The sequence below is a fragment of the Dasypus novemcinctus genome, chromosome 11 (assembly GCF_030445035.2).
Source record: "Dasypus novemcinctus isolate mDasNov1 chromosome 11, mDasNov1.1.hap2, whole genome shotgun sequence".
In the NCBI taxonomy this organism is placed as follows: Eukaryota; Metazoa; Chordata; class Mammalia; order Cingulata; family Dasypodidae; genus Dasypus; species Dasypus novemcinctus.
In genome coordinates, this window is record NC_080683.1 from 64,381,177 (window position 1) to 64,405,023 (window position 23,847).

At 34.8% G+C, this 23,847-nt stretch overlaps 1 protein-coding gene across 2 annotated transcripts in view; it reads right to left on the bottom strand.

The window, feature by feature from the left end:
• Window positions 1–23,236, bottom strand: part of MAP3K7 (mitogen-activated protein kinase kinase kinase 7) — an 86,301-nt gene extending 63,065 nt beyond the window's left edge. The window contains exons 1-5 of one of the 2 annotated variants that reach the window (XM_004454535.5): window positions 22,744–23,236; window positions 10,301–10,411; window positions 5,433–5,498; window positions 4,913–4,958; window positions 3,728–3,866 (exon numbers count right to left, since the gene is read on the bottom strand). In XM_004454535.5, coding sequence (XP_004454592.2) covers window positions 3,728–3,866; window positions 4,913–4,958; window positions 5,433–5,498; window positions 10,301–10,411; window positions 22,744–22,863 — 482 coding nt within the window. In that variant the 5' untranslated portion in view covers window positions 22,864–23,236. The remainder of the gene's footprint in view (window positions 1–3,727; window positions 3,867–4,912; window positions 4,959–5,432; window positions 5,499–10,300; window positions 10,412–22,743) is intronic. The other variant, XM_004454533.5, reaches the window with a different exon arrangement.
• Window positions 23,237–23,847: the final 611 nt, after the last annotated feature.

Consider the following 23,847-nt stretch of genomic DNA (forward strand, 5'->3'; position numbering starts at 1 on the left):
TCACCTATGCAGGAAAAAGAATGCTTGCTGTAACAGGCAGCATTTCTGGGTATCTGTTGTGGGAGGTTTTCTAGTTTATCTGGTTTGCCCTATTACTGGAGTTCTAAAATTCTTGTTATCATCTGCCCATAAGAATCAATGCCCACATTTCTATTCACCCTCATGAGCATACACAGGATGTTAAAATGTAAACTGTATTACTATTGTGGCTTAAATTTTACTGTGCTTGAACTAAGGTATGAAACCTTGCCAGCAGACAATTGCATGCTGGGATAAATGGCAGGGTGCCTACAAAGCCCCAGTTACAGCATCTTTCTGGACTATCATTTTTACTCAGTTGTAAGTATTTTAATATCCTATTGCATATTTTAAAACAAATTGCATATTACATGAATTTGAATACAAAATTCTAATGCAACTGTCCTTAAAAGGGCTTCTTTTTACTCTGTCCCTATTCTCAGGCCAACTAAGGTTATATCATATAACTTTATTTTGAGGGAATGGGGGAGTTTGAAAAGTACCAGTTTAGGGCATTAAAAATTTTATAGAATTTCAAAATGTCAAATGATTCATTATAAAACATTATACTTTCTAAAAACAGGACTACAAATCAAGTCATCCAAGACTAAGACTGCTCATAAGGCAAAAAATAGTTTCTATTTCAAGGACTCACTTTATTTAAGAAGCAATAAAGGAATGTTATTTTTCATTAAAAATAAATAGGTAAATATCTATATGGACTGATATGAAAAGATGGTCACATAAGTGAAAAAAGCAAAATTATCTATCATAAAATTCATGCATGCTTAACAAAACAATGCTTATCTTTCTAGAATGCAAGAGAGACTTATTTTATATTTTTCTATATTATTTGAATTTTTTAATCATGAGTTTGCATTCTTGTAAAATAATGAGTAATAATAATTAATAAAATAAAGCATTATAGAAGAAAAAAGCAACTTTTATTTGAAATGTTCTAGAAATGTTCAATCCCAGGATAATATCAAATCTGTTTACATGTATAAACCCCTCCCCCCCCCGCCCTTTTTTTGGTGTTTAGAGTATGTGTGTAGAGGAGGAAGGTACAAATCTATTATGGTTAAAGTGACCAAATGAAAAATTTCCAGAAAATTTTCTGACCTTAATATTATGATTTTTCCTAGGTGCTCTATCACCCAAGTACAAGCACCATACAGCACACTCCTACTTAGTAAGTTTTTGCTTTTGATGACAAACAGAAATAGAGATGAGTAATAAAATCTGCATCATAAAATTGTAGTAATAGAAACTCAATAGCAATAAATGAGGATTCATTTTAATTACAAATTTTATAAATTTCTGGTGTATAGTTTTGTACCTAAATACTAACTGGAGACATTATTTAGGAAATTAATTCTCTTTCACCCAAATGAACCAAGATAAGCCAAATAAACTCATATCCACATTTATAAACTGGGAAAAAAAAACTTCCACAATAATTCAAATGGAAAGAAACATGCCAAATGCAACTTATTTCTATATATACTTCAACAAAAAAAATTTTTCCCCACTCTCACTTTTCTTTTCAAGCTCTTACTACCTGATACCAAGGTGACTATAAGAACTCCATAAATGATTTCCTTGTCTCATACTGGTGCATTAAAGATAGCTTAGTAATTTTTCTGAATTATGACATTTATGCCAGTACTCCTCTACTCATTAAGGCTTCAACCTTCGCCACTCTTGGCATGACATACAAGGCTCACTGAAATCTGAACCTAGGTTATCTTTCAACCTTACTTTTACACTGCTCAACTAAAATCATGCATTTGTTTCTGATATACATGTGAATAAACTTGCAATGATAAATAAATTGGGGGCACAAGTACGGTTTGTTATTGTATAAATCACCTCACCAAATCATTAGATGCCTTTGTATATCATTCTGAGGGACCCTTTCTGACCACAGACTACATCAGTAAGATGTAGCATGTAGACGTATGTATAAAATTGTATATGAAACCATAGCCATTCCAAAGAATTTCTTTTTTCCCCAGTCTCTTCTAAAAAATCAATTCTAATTCTAGAGCCAAAATGTACAGAGTGCCACAATGATCTATAATACTACAGGGTAAGTTCGACAATCAGAGTGCCCAAGAGGAATAAATCACCCAGACCAGACCTCATGTAAATATGTTAATGGCATTTATTAGCAAAAGGAGAGTTCCTATCTACAAAATTTTAGTTGGATATACCTAATCTAATCTTGAGTTGGTTAATCTAAAATTTATGGCTTTATGGAACAGGGTTGGATGGAGAATGGGGATAGTTACTTAAGCTGTGTAATGAATAGACTATAAAATGGAAATGTTAAAAACTGAAATGACTTTCTTTTGTGGACAGTTGTTTCAGTTATATTGTTCAATAACTAGTCAGTTATTCCAAAACTAAAACACATCCTAGTGTGAAAGAAAAGTTAGGAATACTCTTGGGAGTTGCATCTGATGGTTTCAGGCTCATCCAGGACAAAAATGCTTTGTTTGTGTCTGATGCTTGCCTGTATCCTTTGAATCAGGCAAAGGGGACAATTTGGTGCTGGGAAAGATCTATGATTCTCATGAATTTGCTTTGATAGTTCAATTCTGTATAAATTACGAGGGAAAAAGGAGGACTGAATCCCCATAACCAGGAAAAACATGGTTAAGTGGTTTCTTCTTCTCTAGTCAAGACAGGTAGTTAAGACAATAGCCTCAGGAATCAAGTTAAAGAAATAAACTGCCATGAACTCTGAGTTTAAACATTATTTTACTAGAAATCTAGGGAAACAGAAGAGAAATGAGATTAAGCCTGGGAGTAGAAATGACACACACCAGCAAAAACAGCGATTCTGAAAATTGGAACCTATGTAAGAGTGTATCAAATTAGACAAGGGAGTGGTAGAATATCACCCAGAAGGTGTAACTTAATGTTTTAAAACAGTATCAAAGAGTGAAATAACTTGAGACCATCCTATGACTGATGTAGTTTTACTAGAGGAAACTTCTCATCTAAAGTGGTGGTGGTGGTGCTGGGAAGGCACTTAAGAAGGCAATTTTACTTTTATGGGTGGATAAAGAAGGAAAAAAAAACAGAGGAAAAGGGACATTCATATTACATACGTTTTCTGTAATTGAGTGCCTATATACACAAATAAAAGTTTGAGCCTTCAATATTCATTTAAGGACTTTTCAGGTTCTTTCAACTCCCAGATTCTCAATAGGGGGCAGAATAGTTTAAATTTCTACCTAGATACCAGAAATGCCCTTTGGCCTTCTTCTGAAATGGCAAGCAATAATCACTTTGCAAATTTTCGTAGAATCCCTGCTACACGTGGACACCGTGTTATTGTTGGGGATACAGTAGGGAACACGAGAGACTTGCACCTGCTTTCGTGAACCAAAGTCTAGGAGCAATATTATATACTGCCGGAACAAAATGAAATTTGCAGGCGAACAGATTCTAGAAGTATGCTAAGCTAATGTAGAAGTTATTAAAAATAAAAATCCACTAACATAAAAAATTCTGCAAAAGACAACATTGTAAAATGCAAGCTTAAAGAAAGGACTAAGTGATAACAGTGAGTTAAAAATGAATACTCTTAAGCAAGTCAAAAGGGAAGAGAAAAGAGAAACTAATTTCCAATGATCAACTTGAATTAAGGAATGAGGGCTATATGCGGCAAAGGAGAGATTACACCATTAGAACTTACTTGGGTGGTTTCAGGTCCCTGTGAATTAAAGCTTTGGGTTGCATGCTATGAAGATAAGCCACTCCTTGGGAACATTGTAAACACCAACTCATTGCGTGGGCAGCAGTGTAATATGGCAATGGTTCAGCACCATGCAGCACTGCAAAAGAAAGGCACAAACTAAAAAGAACTTTATTGCCTATAACAAAAAACAAGGTGAATGCAAACACAATCAGAACATATATCTATTTTTTTAGACCTGCTCTCATCAGTCCTGCTTTAAATTCTTTTCTAGATAAAAAAAGATAGAAATATCCAATAATTTTGAGTGGATAACTGCCATACAAGTGCCCAGAATCATACTTTATCATACTTTGTCAAACTGATAGCCTGTCTCATAGTATTAATATAAAATAAAAGCAATTTGATGGCACACTACCATAAGAGATGCAGAGAAATATTACAGAAGGAAACAATTTGTATCAAGATGTTTACAACTGAGTTTGCTATAACTGCCAAAAACTATCAATAGTCCAACCAAATAAAATAACAGCATATTAGAAACCCATTAATAATGATGAACACATGAGTAGTCAATATAAATAAAGATTTATAAAAATAATGCTAATTTTAAAAGGTAAAATGCAACAATTTATTTTATATAATGTGATAGACAGAAGAGACAATTCATTTATGTATATGGTTGGTGTTTTTAGAGAGAGTTAGCTTTGTTCCATGAAGATATAACAAAACGATAAATGTTTTCTTTCATTGCTAAAATTAAAATGTTCTGTGATGTAAGTTTTCACAATTTTGTTTTTGAAAAGAAAGCACAACAAAACAGATAAATGGAAGTAGTTAAGGAGTTCTAAAATGAGGAGGCTTAAAGCAGAGAGAGGATAAAAGGAAAAAAACGTAAAGTCTGAACATACTTTAAAATCTGTTTCAAAAGCAAAATTTTACTTTACCTAAACGCTTTTAACATTATGAAAAGCACCATCAATTTAAAAAATTTATATACTTAGATTTTTATATTTCACATGCTAATGTTATAACTTCATTTTTAATCTTTAGCAAAAAAAAAAAAAGATTACCTCCTGGTTCTCTAATGGCAAATTGTGAAGTATATAAAAAAATAACAGTTTATGTTAAAATCTTTTCAATTATTTTAATTTGCTAGATAATGATAGGTTTAATGGCACTCACCATTATATAAAGAGCCTCCTTCAGCATATTCCATCACGAGACATACCTAAAGGAAACATGCCAGAAGAATTAACCACTGAAAATATAACATGTTAGATGATGTGAGAGATAATTTTATTTTTATATGTGTTCAAAATACATTCATTTATTCACTACTATGTGTATGGCCCTAGAGAGAAAAAAAGATACCTAAGATCCAAGACCTTATCTTCCAGGAGCCCGTTATCTTAAGAGTGGAGAAGTATGTAAAAACATAATCACAAGATCTTTTGGTGACTTTCTCCTGTGTCAATTGGTACTGTTATGAGATATATAAAGCCTCATAAGATGAGGTTATTGGCTAAGACCACCTAAGCACTCCTCTAATATATTGTGTTGCTAAAGGACTAGAAACAAATTAAACACTTTTTCAGAAATATATCTAAAATAGCATTAAATAGGTGTTCTACACTACTGACCTACACATATCTGCCATTTCATTTCTTATAGACAGCTGACAAGAAAAAAGTGACAAACTTACTGGATTCAAACAGGCTCCATATAGCTTTACAATGTTAGGATGGTTCACACGGGATAACTGACGAAGCTGCAACAAATTAAAGATTCTTTTAAAAAGTGATAATTTTTGAGAGACTAATTTCATAGAACCATTAAACTTTTATGGTTGTACAAAACATTTATTCAATCATTCAACAATCACCATCTACAATATAGCAGGCACTGTGGTCATAGGGAACGCCAAGATGAATGGCTCAGAATCCCTGTCCTCCAGGTCTCATAGTTCAAATGGGGGCACAGACCTCTGACTAAATAATTAGGGAAATGTACAAAGTGCTATACCAGGAGTTTTGAGCAAGAAATGACACGTACGAAGAAGAATAAATGACTCTGTTAAGAAATGCTAGAAAACCATTTCATAGATGGCACTGAGCTCACTTAACCAAGTCAGAGGAAGCCTTGTCTTGGTTGTCATCACTATCTCCAAAGCTATTTTGAGTAGTGTTGAGTAATGTGCCTAATCTGTGTCAGACCCCCTGTTGGGCACTTAATAGATGTTACATAATTCTCACAACTCTGCAAGGTAGGTATTATCTGACCTGATAATCAGACAGAGTTAAGCAAGGTGGGAAACACCCTTCAGCTAGGAAGTGGAACAGACAAGGTTTGAACTTTGGTCTGATTTAAAAATCTGTACTTTTTCCTTAAAATTTTACTCTTCCTCTACTCCACCTCCCACTTCTTCAATCAATTCCCTCCTCTCCATTCCTACTACCACTGCTTTAGTAATTCCAAACAGAACGGCTTGAGCAATTACAGTACCTCCAGTTTTAATCTTCCCCAATCCAATGTTTCATACTGAGGTCACTGAGGGGTTTCATGATACTCACTTCCCTTGTTCTACATGTCAAACTTCTATTAATGCACCCCCCAAGACTGCTTCTTGCTCTCTTTCTTCCCTCCTTCTCCTGTCTTTTCTACCCTTTCTCTCTTCTTCACTATTACCTATATCACATTGCTATTTATATGAAGTCCACAAAGATCTCTATATCTTTTACAGTATGCTACTAGAAAGCTGTATCACACTTCTGCCAAAAAATCCAATATTTCTCGATTTTTGACCTAATAGAAGAATAAATATCACTACTATATTTTACCTTGTTAAGATTCAGCACTGAGTTCAGACAGCAGATTAAACTCTGCTCCTTTGCCAAATATTACTAAAGCAGCAAAAGGATTTTTATAAAGGCATAAACTCAGTAGGATGAAGTAAATGTGAAATGAGAAAAAAACAAATTTTTGGAAGTTGCAAAGTAAAAAACTAGCAATAAATAATATAGCAGACCTAAAAAAGCTGAACCCTAAACTGACAAATGATAAAAACTGAGAAGCAACCAGATTTACCTTATAAAACCTCCAAAAATTTGGGGAATGATGTTGGTCCCAGGTAGCTCTGCAAGTGAGCTAATAAAAGAGGAGAGAGGGATTGGTGGAAAGACTGACCTAAAGATCCCTTCCTCAACTTCAGAAATTAAATGACTATACCTCTTCATCATCTCAGCAGAAGACTAAATGTTTTATTCTTTAAGAGAACACATAACAGAGAGTCTCTGGATCAGAGGACACCAAACACAGCTGAAAGGATGGGCACAAAAATTCCCTCAAATAAAACTGAGGGAATGAGTATACAAATAAAAATAGAGAAAATTAATCCAAGTTTATATACTTAATGTTGGGATTTCCTGCCACCTTCTCCTACTTGGCTCTCAAAATACAGAGATGTATGCTCTCTAGTCAGAAAATGGGGATTCAATCAGTCCAAGAGAAAAGACTTACAGATGTGGACACTGAAGCTCCTCCAAAGAAACATCCAGTCATATTACCCCTCAAGTAAGGGTGAATATGTGTATTCATACAAACAAACATACTCCCTCCAATCAGTGGGTAAATGTCTCTTTCTTAAATATGACTAGAAAATTAAGTATTACCAGACATTTGAGTAAAGTTTCTAATAGGAATGAGATTCTAAAACAAAATAAATGAGGCAATTTAGTAGACACAGATATGAACCAAAAGAAAGAAAACAAATCTGCTATTTTCAAAGACAGAAGATAATATATCCATGAAATAACAGACTGTCATAAATAAGTAATTAAGAATACAGAAATTTAAAATATAAGAATAGACTTAAAACTCTTTTTTAAAAAGAAACTCATTTGAAGGGAACAAGAAAATCTCACTGGAATACAAAAACAAAGAGACAGAAAAGAGAGCAAATAAAGTAAGAAAATTAGGGAAGCGGACTTGGCCCAGTGGTTAGGGCATCCGCCTACCACATGGGAGGTCCGCGGTTCAAACCTTGGGCCTCCTTGACCCGTGTGGAGCTGGCCCATGCACAGTGTTGATGTGTGCAATGAGTGCCGTGCAGGGGTGTCCCTGCGTAGGGGAGCCCCACGTGCAAGGAGTGCGCCCTGTAAGGAGCCACCTAGTGCGAAAGAAAAGTTCAGCCTGCTCAGGAATGGTGCCGCATACATGGAGAGCTGACACAAGATGAAGCAACAAAAAGACACAGAGTCCTGTGCTGCTGACAACAACAGAAGCGGACAAAGAACACGCAGATGGACACAGAGAACAGACAACTGGGGCGGGGGGGTGAGGGGAGAAGGGGAGAGAAATAAAATAAATAAATAAATCTTAAAAAAAAAAAAAAGTAAGAAAATTATAGAATCAGCCCAGGAAGTCCAATATCCAAACAGCAGTTCCTAACAAGAAAATGAATAGAGAAAACAGAGCAAGAAATCAAACAAATGAAGTGAATTTCCTGGAAACAAAGGACATACATTTCCAGATTGAAAGAGCCCACTGAGTGAATGTTCAACTTAATGGATGAAAATAAACTCATATCAAAACACACATCATTCATAATTCAGGAATCATTAAAATACCAGAGGGAGGTATCAGGGACAAGCAAAGAGTAAAAAGTTTACAGAGAGGATAGAACAGATTTTATACAAGATCAAGAATCATGACACTGTACGTCACAAAAATACTGGAAAATATAAAAATGAAGCAATACCTTCAAACTTCTGAGGGAAAAATCACCTGTAGCCTAGAATTCTATATTCATTCAAAGTATTTATTAAGAGAATAGAATCTTCTCTTCCTATAAGGGTATTTCCTACGTTCAAGAACTCAAAACAAATAAAAAGTTTTGTAGCCTTTCTCAAGAAACTATAAAGTATATGTTCCATCAAATGGAAGTGGTAAACCAAGAAAAAGGAAGATGGTGAAAACGGGAATATAGAACAAAAAAGAATGTGAGGAATACTCTTGATTTGGTAAAGGGAGACCCTAAAACAACTGTACAAGAGACCTAGACAGACATTAATTAAAACTAAAGCTGGTCAGATAATTCCAGGAGAAATTTCAAGATAATTGCTAATAAACTTACTGTGTTTGAACGTACTGAGATAAACTTGTACACAGGAAACAAAGCAACAAAACAAAACAACAATAAAAACACAAGACAGTGATTAATTCCAAGGAAAATGAAAGGTTGTATTGGAAAAAAATCATAGTATATTACATGGCTCACATGTGACTAGCATTTTGACATAATTTAAAAAATGAAAAATGATCAAATTAAAATTACAACTTAACCATCATGATTAGAGTTACAAGCTTATATGGAGGATGGGACAGATGTAGGAGCAAGGGTAGGACATTAAAGAGATAAATTTCATCTTTCCTACTGGAAAGCCAATAGACAGTGCCCAAGCTGAAAATTCAAGAAATAATATTGTTTAAAGATAAGGTAAATAACAACAACAACAAAAAAGCATCAGCTATAAGAGCCAAAAGAAATTATCCCTGGGAAGCAGAAAATTTGGTGAAAGGAGGAATAGGGGACTAAAGTTTTTCCCTAAGCTATTCTGATCTTTTGACTGCTGATTCCTTGCATCTAATACATATGCTATTTCACCCTGCTTTGTGAAACTGCCAATACAACAGTACATAACTAATAACTTATTTAAATCAAATAAAAATCTTGAATAAGGCAAGGCTGTTACCAGATTCCTGGAACATACTACTAAAGATCATATTTCTTCATAATGAATGAGTAAAACTATTCATTAGCATTTCTTAACTCTTTCAACCAATTACAAATCCATCTAAATATATCATAATTCAGTTCTCATTTCCCCAGATCGCACATCTTTAAAAAACGTGAAATATTTAGAAATTATGATTAAATAAAACAAATTCATAAGATTTATAACATAAAGTCAATTATTTATTGGCCAATGGGATTAGTGATAAAAACATTGCTTTAATCATATGCTGTGATTTAATATACAAAATAACAGCTAATAAAATGAAGAATAAATCTGATAAAACAATAATCTCATGACTGAATTTTCTTTCCTCATCAAATTTTTAAGAATAGTTGTAAATTTTCATGCTAAATGAGAAAAACAAAATTTGAAATTATTTTTCCTAAAAATCTCATTTGAATTTCTAAAACATTCAGTTAAAATGAATACATAAAATTTCCCTTCTTAATTTTAGATAATGGGAGAGAAACACCATTTCTTTTCTATTTTAAAGTTAAAATTCTATGCCTTGAAATAGAACTGAATTAAATGGGTGAGACTGCATTTTAATTCAGGGATGAATTCATTTATATAGTTAAATCTCTTTTTCTCTAATTTTTAATCAGGATTAAAAAGTGTGAATGAGGATATGTCCCTAAGGCATTACCTTTGGCTCAATCGCACTGCTGATGTTCAAGTACATAGAGAAATGACAACTAAAAACAACTTTCACATAATGTTAAATTCACAGAATGTCTTCAGTAAAGAACTACAAACAAATGACATCGCAGCTTACCTCTACAATAAAAGCTTTCCTCTCAGATTCACTTTCTATTTGTTTAATAGCAACATCTTTTGCTCGCCATTTAGCTTTGCAGACTACTCCAAAGGCTCCTCTTCCAACAACCTGAGTTTAAAAACAAAAAAATATGGGACTGAGAAACAAATAGATACAGCTCCACACTGAACCCAGTTTGAAAGATTTGCCAAAGAAAATTATAGAAATCATCACTATCTGGATTTGCCACTAATCAACTATGAATGATCACTAAAGTGAGGCGATAATAAAATGCACACTAGTCTCTATCTTTGAAAGTTTATGCCTAGACACTTTATCCTCAACGAATTCCCAAAACCATGAACAAAAAAGACACCTGTTAAGTGCGAAAATTTAAATCAGCAAGATGAAAGAGAAGACAGAAGATGGTTAGGAAAAAGAAAAAAACAGGAAAATATAATGTTTTAAGCTATCATATTTAAGAAATTAAAAATGGCTTTTGAATAATTCAGTAGGGGTAGGGCATGGAAGGGAAAGGAAAAAAAAGTAAGATAAAAAAAGACTGGCCATGGTAAAGGATAGACAAAATGTGATATATCTACAAAATGGAATATTCATGGAAAAGAAAAGAACTATGAAACATGCTAAAATATGAATGTACCTCAAAAACATGCTAATGAAAGAAGCCAGACACAAGAGACCACATATTATATAATTTCATTTATATGAAATGTTCAGAAAAGGCAAATCTATAGAACAGAAAGCAGATCAGAAGTTGTCTGGGCCTAAGGGTGGGAATTAGCAGTAACGGTAAATGAGTAGAAGGGGTCCAAGGTGATAAAAATGTTTGAAAACTGACTTAGGGTGATGGCAGCACAACTTCGTACATTTGTTAAAAATCACTGAATTGTATACTTTAAACAGGTGAATTTTATGATACATAAAATAGACCTCTATAAAGTTATGTTAAAAAAAAAGATTGACCATGTAGTATGTATTGACACTGACAGGTACATGTAGGTTTGTTATGCTCTACTCTGTACTGTTACAAATGTTTGAAATGTTCCACAATACAAAAACAACCACAAAAAAAAACAAAACAAAAGAGCTTTTGATATCTATGAGAACAAAATTATTAGATTTTATTATTGAAAAGGATGTTCATTAGTGCTATCTACTCCAATCTCTCAACTTCCAGTGTAATCTGTAATGATTAATTTTAAGTGTCAACTTGACCATGCTAGGGCACTCAGTTGTTTGGTCAAATAGAAGTTGAGCTGTTGTGAAGGTATTTCATAGGTGTGATTAACATCTACAACCTGTTGACTTTAGGTAAAGGAGATAATCCTTGATAATAATGGTGGATCTCATCAAATTAAGAGCAAAAATTGAAGTTTCCCAGAGAGGAAGAAATTCTGCCTCAAGGCTGAAAGTCAAGTCTTGTGTTTCTAGCCTGCCAGACTGCCTTCCAGATTTCAGACTTGCTAGCCTCCACAATTACTTGAATTATACCTTTAAAATAAATCATATACATACACCTAATATTATGTATACATACATAAAAAGAAATGTATATATACACATTCACATACATATATATCCATATATTTGAATCTGCTTCTCTGGATCAGCATCTAAGCACTCTGTCAAGACTTTTCTTAAATGAAAAACTACCTTCCTACACAGCTCTCATTTGTAGCAGGCACAGAACTAAGTGCATTATACATATTACCTGATTTACACAAACTTTTGGAGGTAGGAACTAAAACTACACTCATTTATGGACAAGCACTTAGGTTTAAAGAAGTAAACTAACCTGTCCAAGGCCATAAAGTTTGTAAGTGGTGGAGAGAGGTTTAATGTCAGGCAGTTGAATGCCAGAATGTTAGTGATTCTAATTTGTAACATATAAAGCCCTTCCTAATATCAGAAAGTATCAGTTTATGCCTTCCCTTGGAAGAGTTTTCACTTTGGACAAACTTACATGAACAAATCCCTGGGCACAAACTCTTCTCTAACAAAGTTGGCTATAGGTAGGGTGATCAAATAATTTATTATCTAATTTGGGACATTTTGGAGGGTAAGAAGGATGTCAAAATAAAACCAAGATGAACAGCAAACGCGTCCTAAAACAAATTACAATTCATGGTAACATTAGGATAAAAGGATGGGCTCTAGTCTATCTACTGATACTACTATTAACTATGAAATAGATTATGAAGCAATTTGAATATATTTTTTAACCACATATTTACAAATAGATCAAAGCAAGTGGTACTTAGTAGACTCCCATTGTTTCATTTTCCTATTCTCAGGTATATTGATTCTCACCTGTCCATGCAGGGATTCCAAATATTATTTATATTTGTAGATCATGCATTTGTTACAAAAACTGTGTATGACTGTTCATGAAGCACAAGTGCCACCTAGTGATGAGATGACAGCTGACTCTGAGTTTTCTACTTACCAGAGGCTGAGGGATGGTGGACTGCCCAAAAACAGGGGGCTGAATAGAGAGCACAAGCCGAGTTTCAGGGATCAAGGAAAGCTAAGGGGAGCTTCTAGTCAGCAAGCAGGGAAAAATGAGTAAGGTTTTCTGCCTTCAACAAGCAAAAGTGAGGCTTATGCCAAGAGAATGGGTCAGAAACATCAGTATCACCTGGGAACTCCAATCCTGAATTACCGAGTCACAATCTGTATTTCAGCAAGCTTTCCAGGTGATTCTGATGTTTTAGAACCACTGTAATGGGCCAATATATTTAAATTATTAAATGTATTAAAACCATAATAATAAGACATTTCAATGGAAGCCATCACACAGACCAAAGAGCCCTCCACTGCTAGTGAGGTCATTTATGGATGTTTTCCCCAGCGCTCAGATTCCACCAAGGGCAGAGAGAGCAGGGAAAAGGAAAATCCTTGAGAAGGAAGACTGAACTTCAAAGTAACTTGAAATCTTGAATTTACTGAGTAAAAATTACCTGAAGGAGATAGATAAGTTTTACAGTGAAATTAATCAAGTCATCCTTGATGTGTGATTTTCTCTACTGAGTTGAAAGGAGGGAAGTCTCAGAGGCAAGTTGCAATGAGTTACAGGAAAATGAAGTTGCTTCTCTGAACTTCCAAAAACAGAGAAATACAGAGTTACATGAATAAATCAAGATATATATGTATAAGCATATATCCATAAGGGATTGGGTAGATGATAGGTATACTGGTCGGAGTTATTTCATGCTTTAATGCACTCCGTCCCCGCCCCAATTCTGATAGAAGAGAACATTTCTGAATGGGAATTAGGAGCTGCAGACAGTACTGAACAGAACGAAAATAGCTCCCGGGGCATTTCAATATACTCTTCATCTTTCTTCATGAAATTACATTTTAAAGAAGTACAACTTTTACTATTGGTATGTAATAATGATACAATCTTACATTTGTTTAACAATCTGTTACAACTTACAAAGCCTTATTACAAATATGATAAAAGTTAAAATCTCATCATAATCCTGTGAATATACAGCATTTTTTAAACCTCCATCTTAGAGGAGAAAACTAGGGCTCCAAGAAGTTATCTACCCAAGATCATGTAGCTAGTAAATCAGAATTAGGTGCCAACAAAAAATAAAGGTCCTAGTAGGCCTGTTTTAATAAGATACACAGCCTTTTACATTGGAAGCATTAGAAATGCTACTCAGAGTTAGCATGTATGATAAAACTACCAACAAGTATTTTTTCAAAATGTTATATTCAATGTAGATTTTTAATTTTTAACTGTTTAGAAAGGGTTTTTATTTTTTTTAAAGATATATAGATCACAAAAAATGTTACATTAAAAAATATAACAGGTTCCCATATACCCCACTCACTCCCCCCCCCCCACTCCTTCCACAACAATAATCTCTTTCATCGGTGTGGCAGGTTCATTGCCATTTGATGAATACATTTTGGAGCACTGGCATACTGTATGGATTATAGTTTACATTGTAGTTTATACTCTCCCCCAAGAAAGGGTTTTAAAAAAGGCTTACTCTGCTTTAAGAAATATAAGAGAATGGATTGTATAAAACATAGAACTGTATAACACAGGTAGTCCAGTGATGGATAATGGATGATCGATCACCTGTGGTTGACAGGACAAATGGGAAAACGTTCTCTCACAAATGATTACAAATATATAATACTGATATAAAAGTTAATGATTGGGTGGATTGGGGGAAAAGTGCACCAAAAGTAAGATATGGGCTGTGGAGTAGTGGTGTTTGATGATGATCTTTCATTGTTTGCAGCAAATGTTTCCCAATAATGCAGATTGCTGGTGGTGGGGATATGTACAGGAGCCTTGTATGATGATATGCATGTTTGTTTTGTGAATTCACAAATTTTACTATACACTTATTATTTAAGTATGTTTATGTATGAATATTTCAATAAAATTTTATTTAAAAAATAAAAAGAAATACGAGTAATTTGGGGTCAGCAAAGGTTTGTATATAAAGAACTTATGGTAGATAGTCTCCAAAGATGACCCATCATCACTTTTTCCCCACCCTGTCTGTGCATGCCACTCCCTCATTGGGAAGTAGAGTTTATTTCTCCTTCCCTTGAATCAAAGTTGCTCTGTAGTTCTTTGATCAAGAGTGCAGTGGACATGATGTTTTGGGGACCTTCAAAACCAGGTCAAGAGGTCCAGCAGCTTATGCCTTGCTCCTTAGAACCCAGCCACCACGGCGTTAGAAGCCCAATCACCAGAAAGGCCACAAGGAAGAGAATCTGAGTGCTTGGTTGAGAGCTTCAGTGAACTCCCAGCAGACAGTCAGTGCCAGTTTGCTAAACATTAATGAGCCACTTTGGATGTGCCAGCCCACTTTGAGCCCCAAGTGACTGCAATCCCACTGACACCATGTAGATACCAAGTAGAACTGAAGAACCATTCAGCTCAAGCTAGAGTCACTTCAAAACAGAATGGGATAGAAGGATATTTATTTAATAAAAGATGTTGGAGAAAATGACTATTTGAGGAAAACAAAACAAAAAGTTATTTCTTTACCTTACACAGACAAATATCAAGTGACCTGTTTAAACACAATAACTGAAACTGAAAATTCAATAACAATGATGACTTGTTATAACCAGGAGTAGGAATGTACTTTCTTAAGCCTTACACAACAGACAGAAAATTAAAGGAAAAAGAGTTCGTATTTTGTTATAGAAAAATGTAAAACTTTTCTATGAAACCCTTATCTCAAATCAAAATGACAAGCAGTGAAAAATATTTTCAATATGTAGAGTTACTGCATAAAGAGCTCTAATAAACCAATAACACCATCCTCCACCCCCCCGCCAAAAATCCAAAACAGAAGAAAAAGACTATTCATATAAGAAACACAAATGGCTAACAGGCATATGAAAAGGCACTGTACTCCCTATAATCAGAGAAATGACAATTAAAATTACCATAGCTTCCCAATGAGATTAATGAAAATTTTAAATTCTAGTGTAATTTGGCATTTTCTATAAAGATAACTCTTAAAAATGTGCATTTGTTTTGACCCAGAAATTCTACTTCCAGTAATTTATTGTAAACAATAATCAGACAGGTATGAAAATGACTGCTCACATCAGTTTACATTAACAAAAAGTAAGAAACAACCCCAATCTCATCAACAGAGGATTAATTACAAAACAATTCCTTCTAGGCTTCCTTGACTGGCTCGTCTTCCTCTGCCCAAACATTAGAGGTTGATGCTGTCCAAGGTTTCTTTCCTTGTTCCTCTTCTTTCCCCATCTTTTCTCTAATCTCATGCCTTTATACTATCAAGTCTTTCTCCCATCCAGATCTTGATCCCCAGCTCAAGACATATTTAATATTGCCTTTGGGCATTTTCCCCTTGGAACCATTGCCTGTTTTCTACCAGCATCTAACGTTCAGCATGTATTCCTACTTCAAGCATACTGCAATTTGACCTTTGTTAAGTAGATTTACAGATTATATGATAGCAATCCTCACATTAAGAAAAGCAGCATGAAAAGATTTTTAGGAAGAAACTGTATATTAAAGATAATCGTAATAATTCAAGCACAAGTGAACATGAAAATAGCAAGTCTGACTCTTCTACTCCCAGCACTACTCTTTGTCCGCAGCCACACCGAGTTAAAAAAACTTGCTAATCTGATCTAAAATACCAAAAAAAAAAATCAAAATTATCAAGAAAGAAAATTTAAAATATGGTTTCATTCATTAACAATGAACCCAGACTTAAGTATTTACTGCACCTCAAGCAACGATCAAATGATAGTATGGAGCCATAACTTAAATTAGCTCATTTTTATTTCACACCCAATTATTTTAAAATAATTACTTTTATATGTTTTATCATGTACATAATATCACATGTGCATACACACATTTCAAACAAACCCAAAACTACGCATATACAAAACAGTAAGTATTTTACTGATGGGAGATAGATGATCAAAAAAAATTTTGGAGACAACTGCCCTATAGGATTTACTGGCTAAGAAACTACACTATTGTCTGCCTTTTACCTCTCTTAGGCTGATAGAATAAGCATTCTGCTGATGGGGGAAAATATTACTAGATGATATATATACTTTTAAGAAACTGTTTCAAATACCAAATAACTAGGTAAATTTCCTTGATGCATTAATCAAGAATTTAAAATGGTAGGGAACACTGGGAGTAATTTAGCATGTAACTAGTGGTCTGTGTACATTATCAGATGAATAAGCCCAACGTTACAAGCTACAGTTAGCAACCCAATTTTTTCTTGACACATGGTAACGTAAATCAGTAGAGAGAGATGTAAACTGGTAAATTGAGACACAGTGGCAACTAAACAATGAAAACTCTAATATCCAAACTATACAACACTGAGAGAATAATCACTGTTTACCTAATATTGCTAATTCAAGTTCACAAATATATACTTTTTGGATTGTACTCACAGTTGAATAATCTAATGTAGTTCTGTTGACACATTATGATATAACAAAGACTATTTTCCCCTAAAGTCAATATTCAGTTAAAAGGCATACATTCAAGCTACATGTATCCTTCTTCTCCATAAAATAACACTCACCCAAAACAGTGAACCCAGAAACATACATTTCAGATATTCTTCCCAATCCCTCATCTGTAAAAATGGATGAATAAAGGGATGAAAAGGAGGAATTAGCGTTAAAAGGAAAAAATAAGTCAATTTAAGAAATAGTTCCTTTTGAGTGTTTTTTAAATTAAAATGCTTTTAGATTAGTTCTCTTATGATATCAAATTTCCCCTATCACTTTAACATTATTTCTCCCCCAAATGAATTAGTCTTCTCGGTTTTGGGCCTACAACTTTGCCTTTTATACAATAAAACAGATTAAAATTTAATTTCATAATTTAAAAAAACAGGAAAATATGGGGGATGGTATGTAGAATATTTCCATGAAATCAGTGTTGAATGGCACAAAAACCAAAATCAAAATTTTTCTTTGTTTATGTGTTTTTTTAAAAAGTAAAACAATTCTTTTAAAAACTAATTTCTTTAGTTTAGAAGAAACTTAGGTCTTTAGTTTAGACCACTCCATTCCTTCATCCAGGTCATATTATTAAAAAAAGCAAAAAACAAAAACCAAAAACTAAACAAATTGGAAAATGATGTATACTCTTGTACTCTCAATTTATTATGAAATGATTCTTAATTGTCCCCAATTCATGTTATTTTTAGTTTAATGACTAGAGCAGTCAGTTTGGTTTGGCCCTGTTCTGTGGACTATGTGAATGGATCCTGGCTATGCGGCCATCGCTCTGGCTAGAAGTTTGGAACATGATAGAACAAGCATAGATCTTATATTTATTAGTAGGAGTTGGGGCCTCCAACTATTTGAGAACTTCAATATCTATTAATAAACTGTGGCAGAGTGTAACTGCCATCTGCTGACAAGACAGACTTTATAACATAAAAGTTAAGCTTTGATTAGTCAAACTTTCTTTTGAATTTTTCATATAGTCTCTTAAAGCTTGCCATTAGATATCTGATCTGTTTAACAGACTTTTCTTTAAATCATATTCTTTTGTTATCTTTTAAGCTATACAACAACAACAAAAAATCTATAGTGGCTAATTCTTCACTGTAAAAACCATTTCAGATTTCTTAAATCTTACCCTTAAGAAACTTAACTTTTACCCTTAAGAAACTTAAATTTCTTAAATAAGTTTATTGATAATTCTGAATATCCATAATTAAATACTAACAAATCTATAGGCTCAGTTTACTCAGACCACCATAAATTAGGTTTTTCCTTAAGTTGTCCACGTATTCACACTGTAAATCTAAAAATACAGATCACTGCCAAAGTTTGTATCCTTATTTCCATTTCCTAGTGTAGTTTAGCCTCTAAAACAAAACCTCTGCATGTCTCTTTTATAAATACTGCAATACTTAAATGTGTTCAATATTGTAGCCTTGTGGGTCTCCCTTTAAAAAGCAATCATGCCAGGTAGGGTCTTTGTAGCACTTTAGGAAAGGTTCTCTAATTCTTGGCTTACTCACAGCACCTGGCCCTTTCCAGCATCTTTCACCCCTGCTAAATAAAAGTATTTCCTAAGTATAATGGAGTAAAATGGAATCAACATTGGAATGAGACTCAGGTCTTGTTTCTAGTGTAAATGCTGCCCTAACAAAATTACATAATTTATCTTAACCTCTGTTTTATCATCTGTAATATAAGACAACCAAATGGGCACTAAATTCTCATGATAAGCTGTGATTACATTATTTACGCATTTAACAAGTATTTAGATAAGTACAACTGAGGATTAGCAAAGTGACAAGAATCTAGGTTGCTCAGGGAAAGCTTCTCTAAAGAGATGATATTTGATGTAGGACTTGAAATAGGAAAAAAGGAGTCAGCCATGTTAAGTTCAGCAGAATTGCACTCTAGGCAGAGGAGCAATTATTCATCGTAGTGCCTTCCAAATTTATGATGCTCACTTAATTTAAATTTGTATTAAAGTTTTTATCCAAAATCTAGTTTAATAGTGCTCCTCCTCAAAAAAGAAAACTTTTCTCCACCCAATAGAACCCTCTGTCAAATTATGACATAAATATTCAGTTTATACTGTATTCATACTTGTAAATTTGTGGTTCTGAAATTGTAACTATTAACTGTTCTGTGTTTGTTCTAGTACCACAGTAAGTTCAAAATCTTAAATGAGAGAATCCCAGGATTCTTCTATTTATTTTCAATACTACCTTAAAAGTATTGTGTATAAAGAAGAATGATCATTAAATGCTGCAGACCAAATACTATAAAGGAAATCTATTTTGTTTCCCTATTCCTAGAATAAGGTTTGGTTATACAGTACTTCAGAAAGAATTATAAATCCAGTGGAACATTATAAATCCAGTGGAAAGAACAAGTGACTCAAGAGTATGAAATATCAAATTCAATTCCCAGCTTCCATCTGCCTTCTGGCAAGCAATTCGAACTCTATGACAACATGTCCATATCTGTAAAATGGGATTATCATTTGCCCTGTCTACTCAGGATTAGGTGGTTACCACCTACATTCTGTGGGAGATCATGACCACTGTCCTCAAAAAATTTCTAAGCTTACTGTGGAAACAGAGCATTAGCACTGGAAACAATGAACCATGTTTTCATTTCAGAACTGGAAGAGAGCTTAAATGATCTTGGTTCAATCCCTCATTTTACATGAGACATAGGAGGCCCAGAAAATAAGGTGACTTCATCAAAGCCACAGAAATATATTGTGGCAGAATTAGCATAGCACTAAATTTTCTAAATACCCAGGCCAACGCTGGTTCATTTTTTACTACACCACACTGCCTTTACCACATCTTACAATGTAGTCCACAGTGTATATATCTCACAATTTATTCTAACATTCTCTATAACCAGATCCAGAATGGTAAAATCTAAATGATTACAAGTACCTAAGTAGATTTCTAAGGCTCAGATACATAATTTCTTAACAGAACTGAATTTAAGAAGTGCCTGAATGATGTCACTGAGACACACTATTCAGAATGTAAAGATTAAAATCAGCTGAAGTCTTAGAAATATGCTTCTATAAAATGCATATCTGGTCTATGGTTGAGGTATATATTACAGTTTCTAATTATATTCACTTACGACTGATTCAATTATATTGTTATTTGAGAACCATGGAATACCATTTTCTTTATTTAAAAAGCAATATACTGGTACGGTATAAAATATTGAGAGCAATGTAAAATACCTTTGTTTTTGGTTTTCTGTCTCTGTTCTATGATATGTAATTATAATCTAAAAGTGAAATCTAAACTAAGAAATAGTTATGAGTGCCCATAGTGCACTTTGGATTATAAAATACTGCTTTAAATATAGGCAAATGAATAATATGATGAAATTATGTCATGGTTTCAACATTAGAAAAGCCCAAATTCAATCTTTAATGTGAAAATAAAACGAGTATTAGAAAATGAAAACAAAACCAAAATAAAACTAAATGCTTAATATTAGAGAGAACTTCTCCTAAAAAGCCAGAAATATACTAAATCCACCAAAAAAAGGTTTGAACATTATCCAAACTGAAGGAAGGTTCTTTGGAAACAAAAACTTAATCAAATGTGAAATAAATGGGTTTGGGGGGAAAGCAGTAAAATATTAAGTCTCCTTACTAAGTTATTAACTTCGATTCTTCCATGAAGCAAGAAAGCAAGTTTTAGAAATTAGTGTGCAAACTAAAGTTGTTGTAAGAATCAACTGAAGTTTAAGTCTGCAAAAACACTGGAAGACCATGAAGTACAATTTATTATATAACAATTTGTAGTCTACAAGCATAGCAGTTCACGACAGAGTAGACGTAAAGGCTTATTTAAAAACTGCAATTCTTGTATACTGACTCACTGAATTTTTATTCTTAAAAAAGAAAGAATGCTAGTCATGAAAGTTGGATCAACTACCACTTCTGGAAAAGGAATTTATTATAGCCTTAATAGAAAAAAACATGCACACACACACACAAATTTCTCCTCCCTTTTTCTTTTTTTCTTCCAAAATATGGATCTTCTTTTAGCCATGTGACCTTAAAGCAGGTCACTGTTCTTTCTAGGTCTCAGTTTCCTAATAACATGTTTCAGGCAGTGTGCTGGGTATTTTGCATACATTGCCTAATAGGATCTGTTATACAGACAAAACAAAATAGAAATGATCTGCATTGTTAAGAAAACTGAAGTTCAAAGGTGTTGGTTAGGAAATTACCCCAACCATACAGCTAATAAGCGGCATGTCTGCTATACTGCACCTTCTTCTTAACTCCAAAGACCCAGTTTTTCCTACAACGTTTCCTTGTAAAATAAGACTGGTCTCAACGATCTCTAACATTATGCAACAAAAAGTATGATTCTGTAATCCATTATTCTCCCAAAATCAAATATGAAAAAAACATATATTGGTTAATGTTAATTATCTTACTACTTTCAGCTTACTGTGACCTAAAAGGAATTTTAAATTTTAAAGTAGAGATAACCATTCTTGAATAGGATATACCGCAATCTTTACGGAATATGTAATGCAAGTGCTTTAAAAATTAAAAAATGGTAACTGTTTTGATAGATTATATTTTCACTCAAAGTTTTTAACGTTTTTAAAATGTCTTCAAAAAGTATATTCATACAGTTTTATCTTTTCTAAATTTATAGACCTTATCATCAATGGCCCCTCCGTGAATTTGAGAAGAAGCAATGTACTATTAAAGGCACACTGGAATACCTCCTAAAGTAACTTAAATTATTGCAGAATAAAGAACGGATTCGGATTTTCCAACAGTGGTTTCTAACTAGTCTTACATTTTAGATGTCACAGAGATAATTAGTTATCTCTTCAGAATATGGTACTTGAAACATCCTTCCATCCTAACAGACCAGCCTACATTACTAATGGTGAAATTTATACTAACTAGCTCAACTGAAGGCAAGAACATTTAATATTAGGAGTACTGTTCTATGGAATCAGCGAAATTGAGAATCATTCGGCTACCATGGGAGACAGTGTGTTAGACATCATCTATCAATTTAGCAAACATTTATCGAGCGCCCATTACGTACCAGGCCTTTAAGCTAATTAAAACTCCCGAATGGCTGCAGTCTTTCTGAATTTACTATTTACAGAAACGAGAACTGGTGGACCACACTATTACCAGTACAACCTATTTGAGGTGACCCAAATCCGAGAACCGGATTATCAAATCCAAACTCAAAGAGTACAGAAGTGAGGAAAAAGCTATTTCGGCGCAGATGAGCGCCGGTGTCAGCAAGGTTGTGGGGACTCCCAGGTGGACCCTGCGGACTCCCGCGTATCCGAGGGGTCGGGGAGGAGCCTTCAGAGCCGGGACCAAGCAGAGGCGGGGAAGACACAGGATCGGTGCCTCTTTGCCGGTCCTCGCTCACCTCTTCCACCTCGATCTCCTTGTAGTCGATCTCTTCAAAGTTGAGGACCTGGGAGGGGGTTTCGATCATCTCACCAGCCGAAGACGAGGAGGAGGAGGAGGCGGCGGAGGCTGTAGACATGATCCCTTGCGGCGCCCGGGGAGGGTGCCACCCGGACACTCCGGGGGAGACCCGCGCCCACCCGCCTCTGGACCGACCTTCAGCCTGGAGCCGCGCAGCACAGCCAGCCTGCGAACCGTGGTGGGGGCAGGGGCCGCAGCCACAGCCTTGTCCCGGCTCGGGCTCCACTGAGCTTTCTACCGCTGGGCCCCGCCCACCACACTTCCGGTTCCGGTCTGAAATCGGAAACTGGGAGAGGGTTGCGGCTGGAGGGATGGAGGGCGGAATTTAGGGCCTGGGAAAGAGAAAGGAAGGACAGGTTCGGGGGTGGGGCAGAGGAGTGAAAGGCTGGCTTGGACTTGTAGAACAAATTTCGCGAGATCTTCGTTAGAAGGACTTCCAACCGGATGATACCGCGAGAGCTCTTGCGCCAACGCAATTAAAGTGCGCGAGCGGAAGTGGCGTGACACATCGGAATGTCAGTGCGGTTGGTCCTATAAGAATCGGCGGGAAAAATAAAAGCTATGATTTCTTCTCCGCTTGGTGAACTATGTCGTGGCTCCTCTCACTTGTCTCTGAACAACCTGCAGAGGGGGGCGGGATTGTGTTGGACTAATCTTTTGTGACCCAGCTCACTTTTTAGGTTCAGCCCTAAAGTAAACTTAGCTGTTTTTAAGAAACCTCGTAAAATTTGTTTTCTTCAGTATATATAGAAGGAAACAATCGCTAATGTTATTTTAGAACAAGACGGTATCAGATTCCAAAGAAGCTAGTAATCCAGGAGCCGGTCGGCACATGCAACCTGGGTAGTGCTATGGAGGCTGAGTGTTCACAAAGAAGTCAATGTTTTGTTGTTAGAATATTTACAGAGATTACTTAGATAAGGGGGATACTTATAATTTCGCGTAATTTCTCATGTCCCTCTCAAGTTATAAATTAGCACATGTCGATTGCAGAGCACTTTGCTAGAAGCTTTACATTTATAATTTAATCATGAATATATTT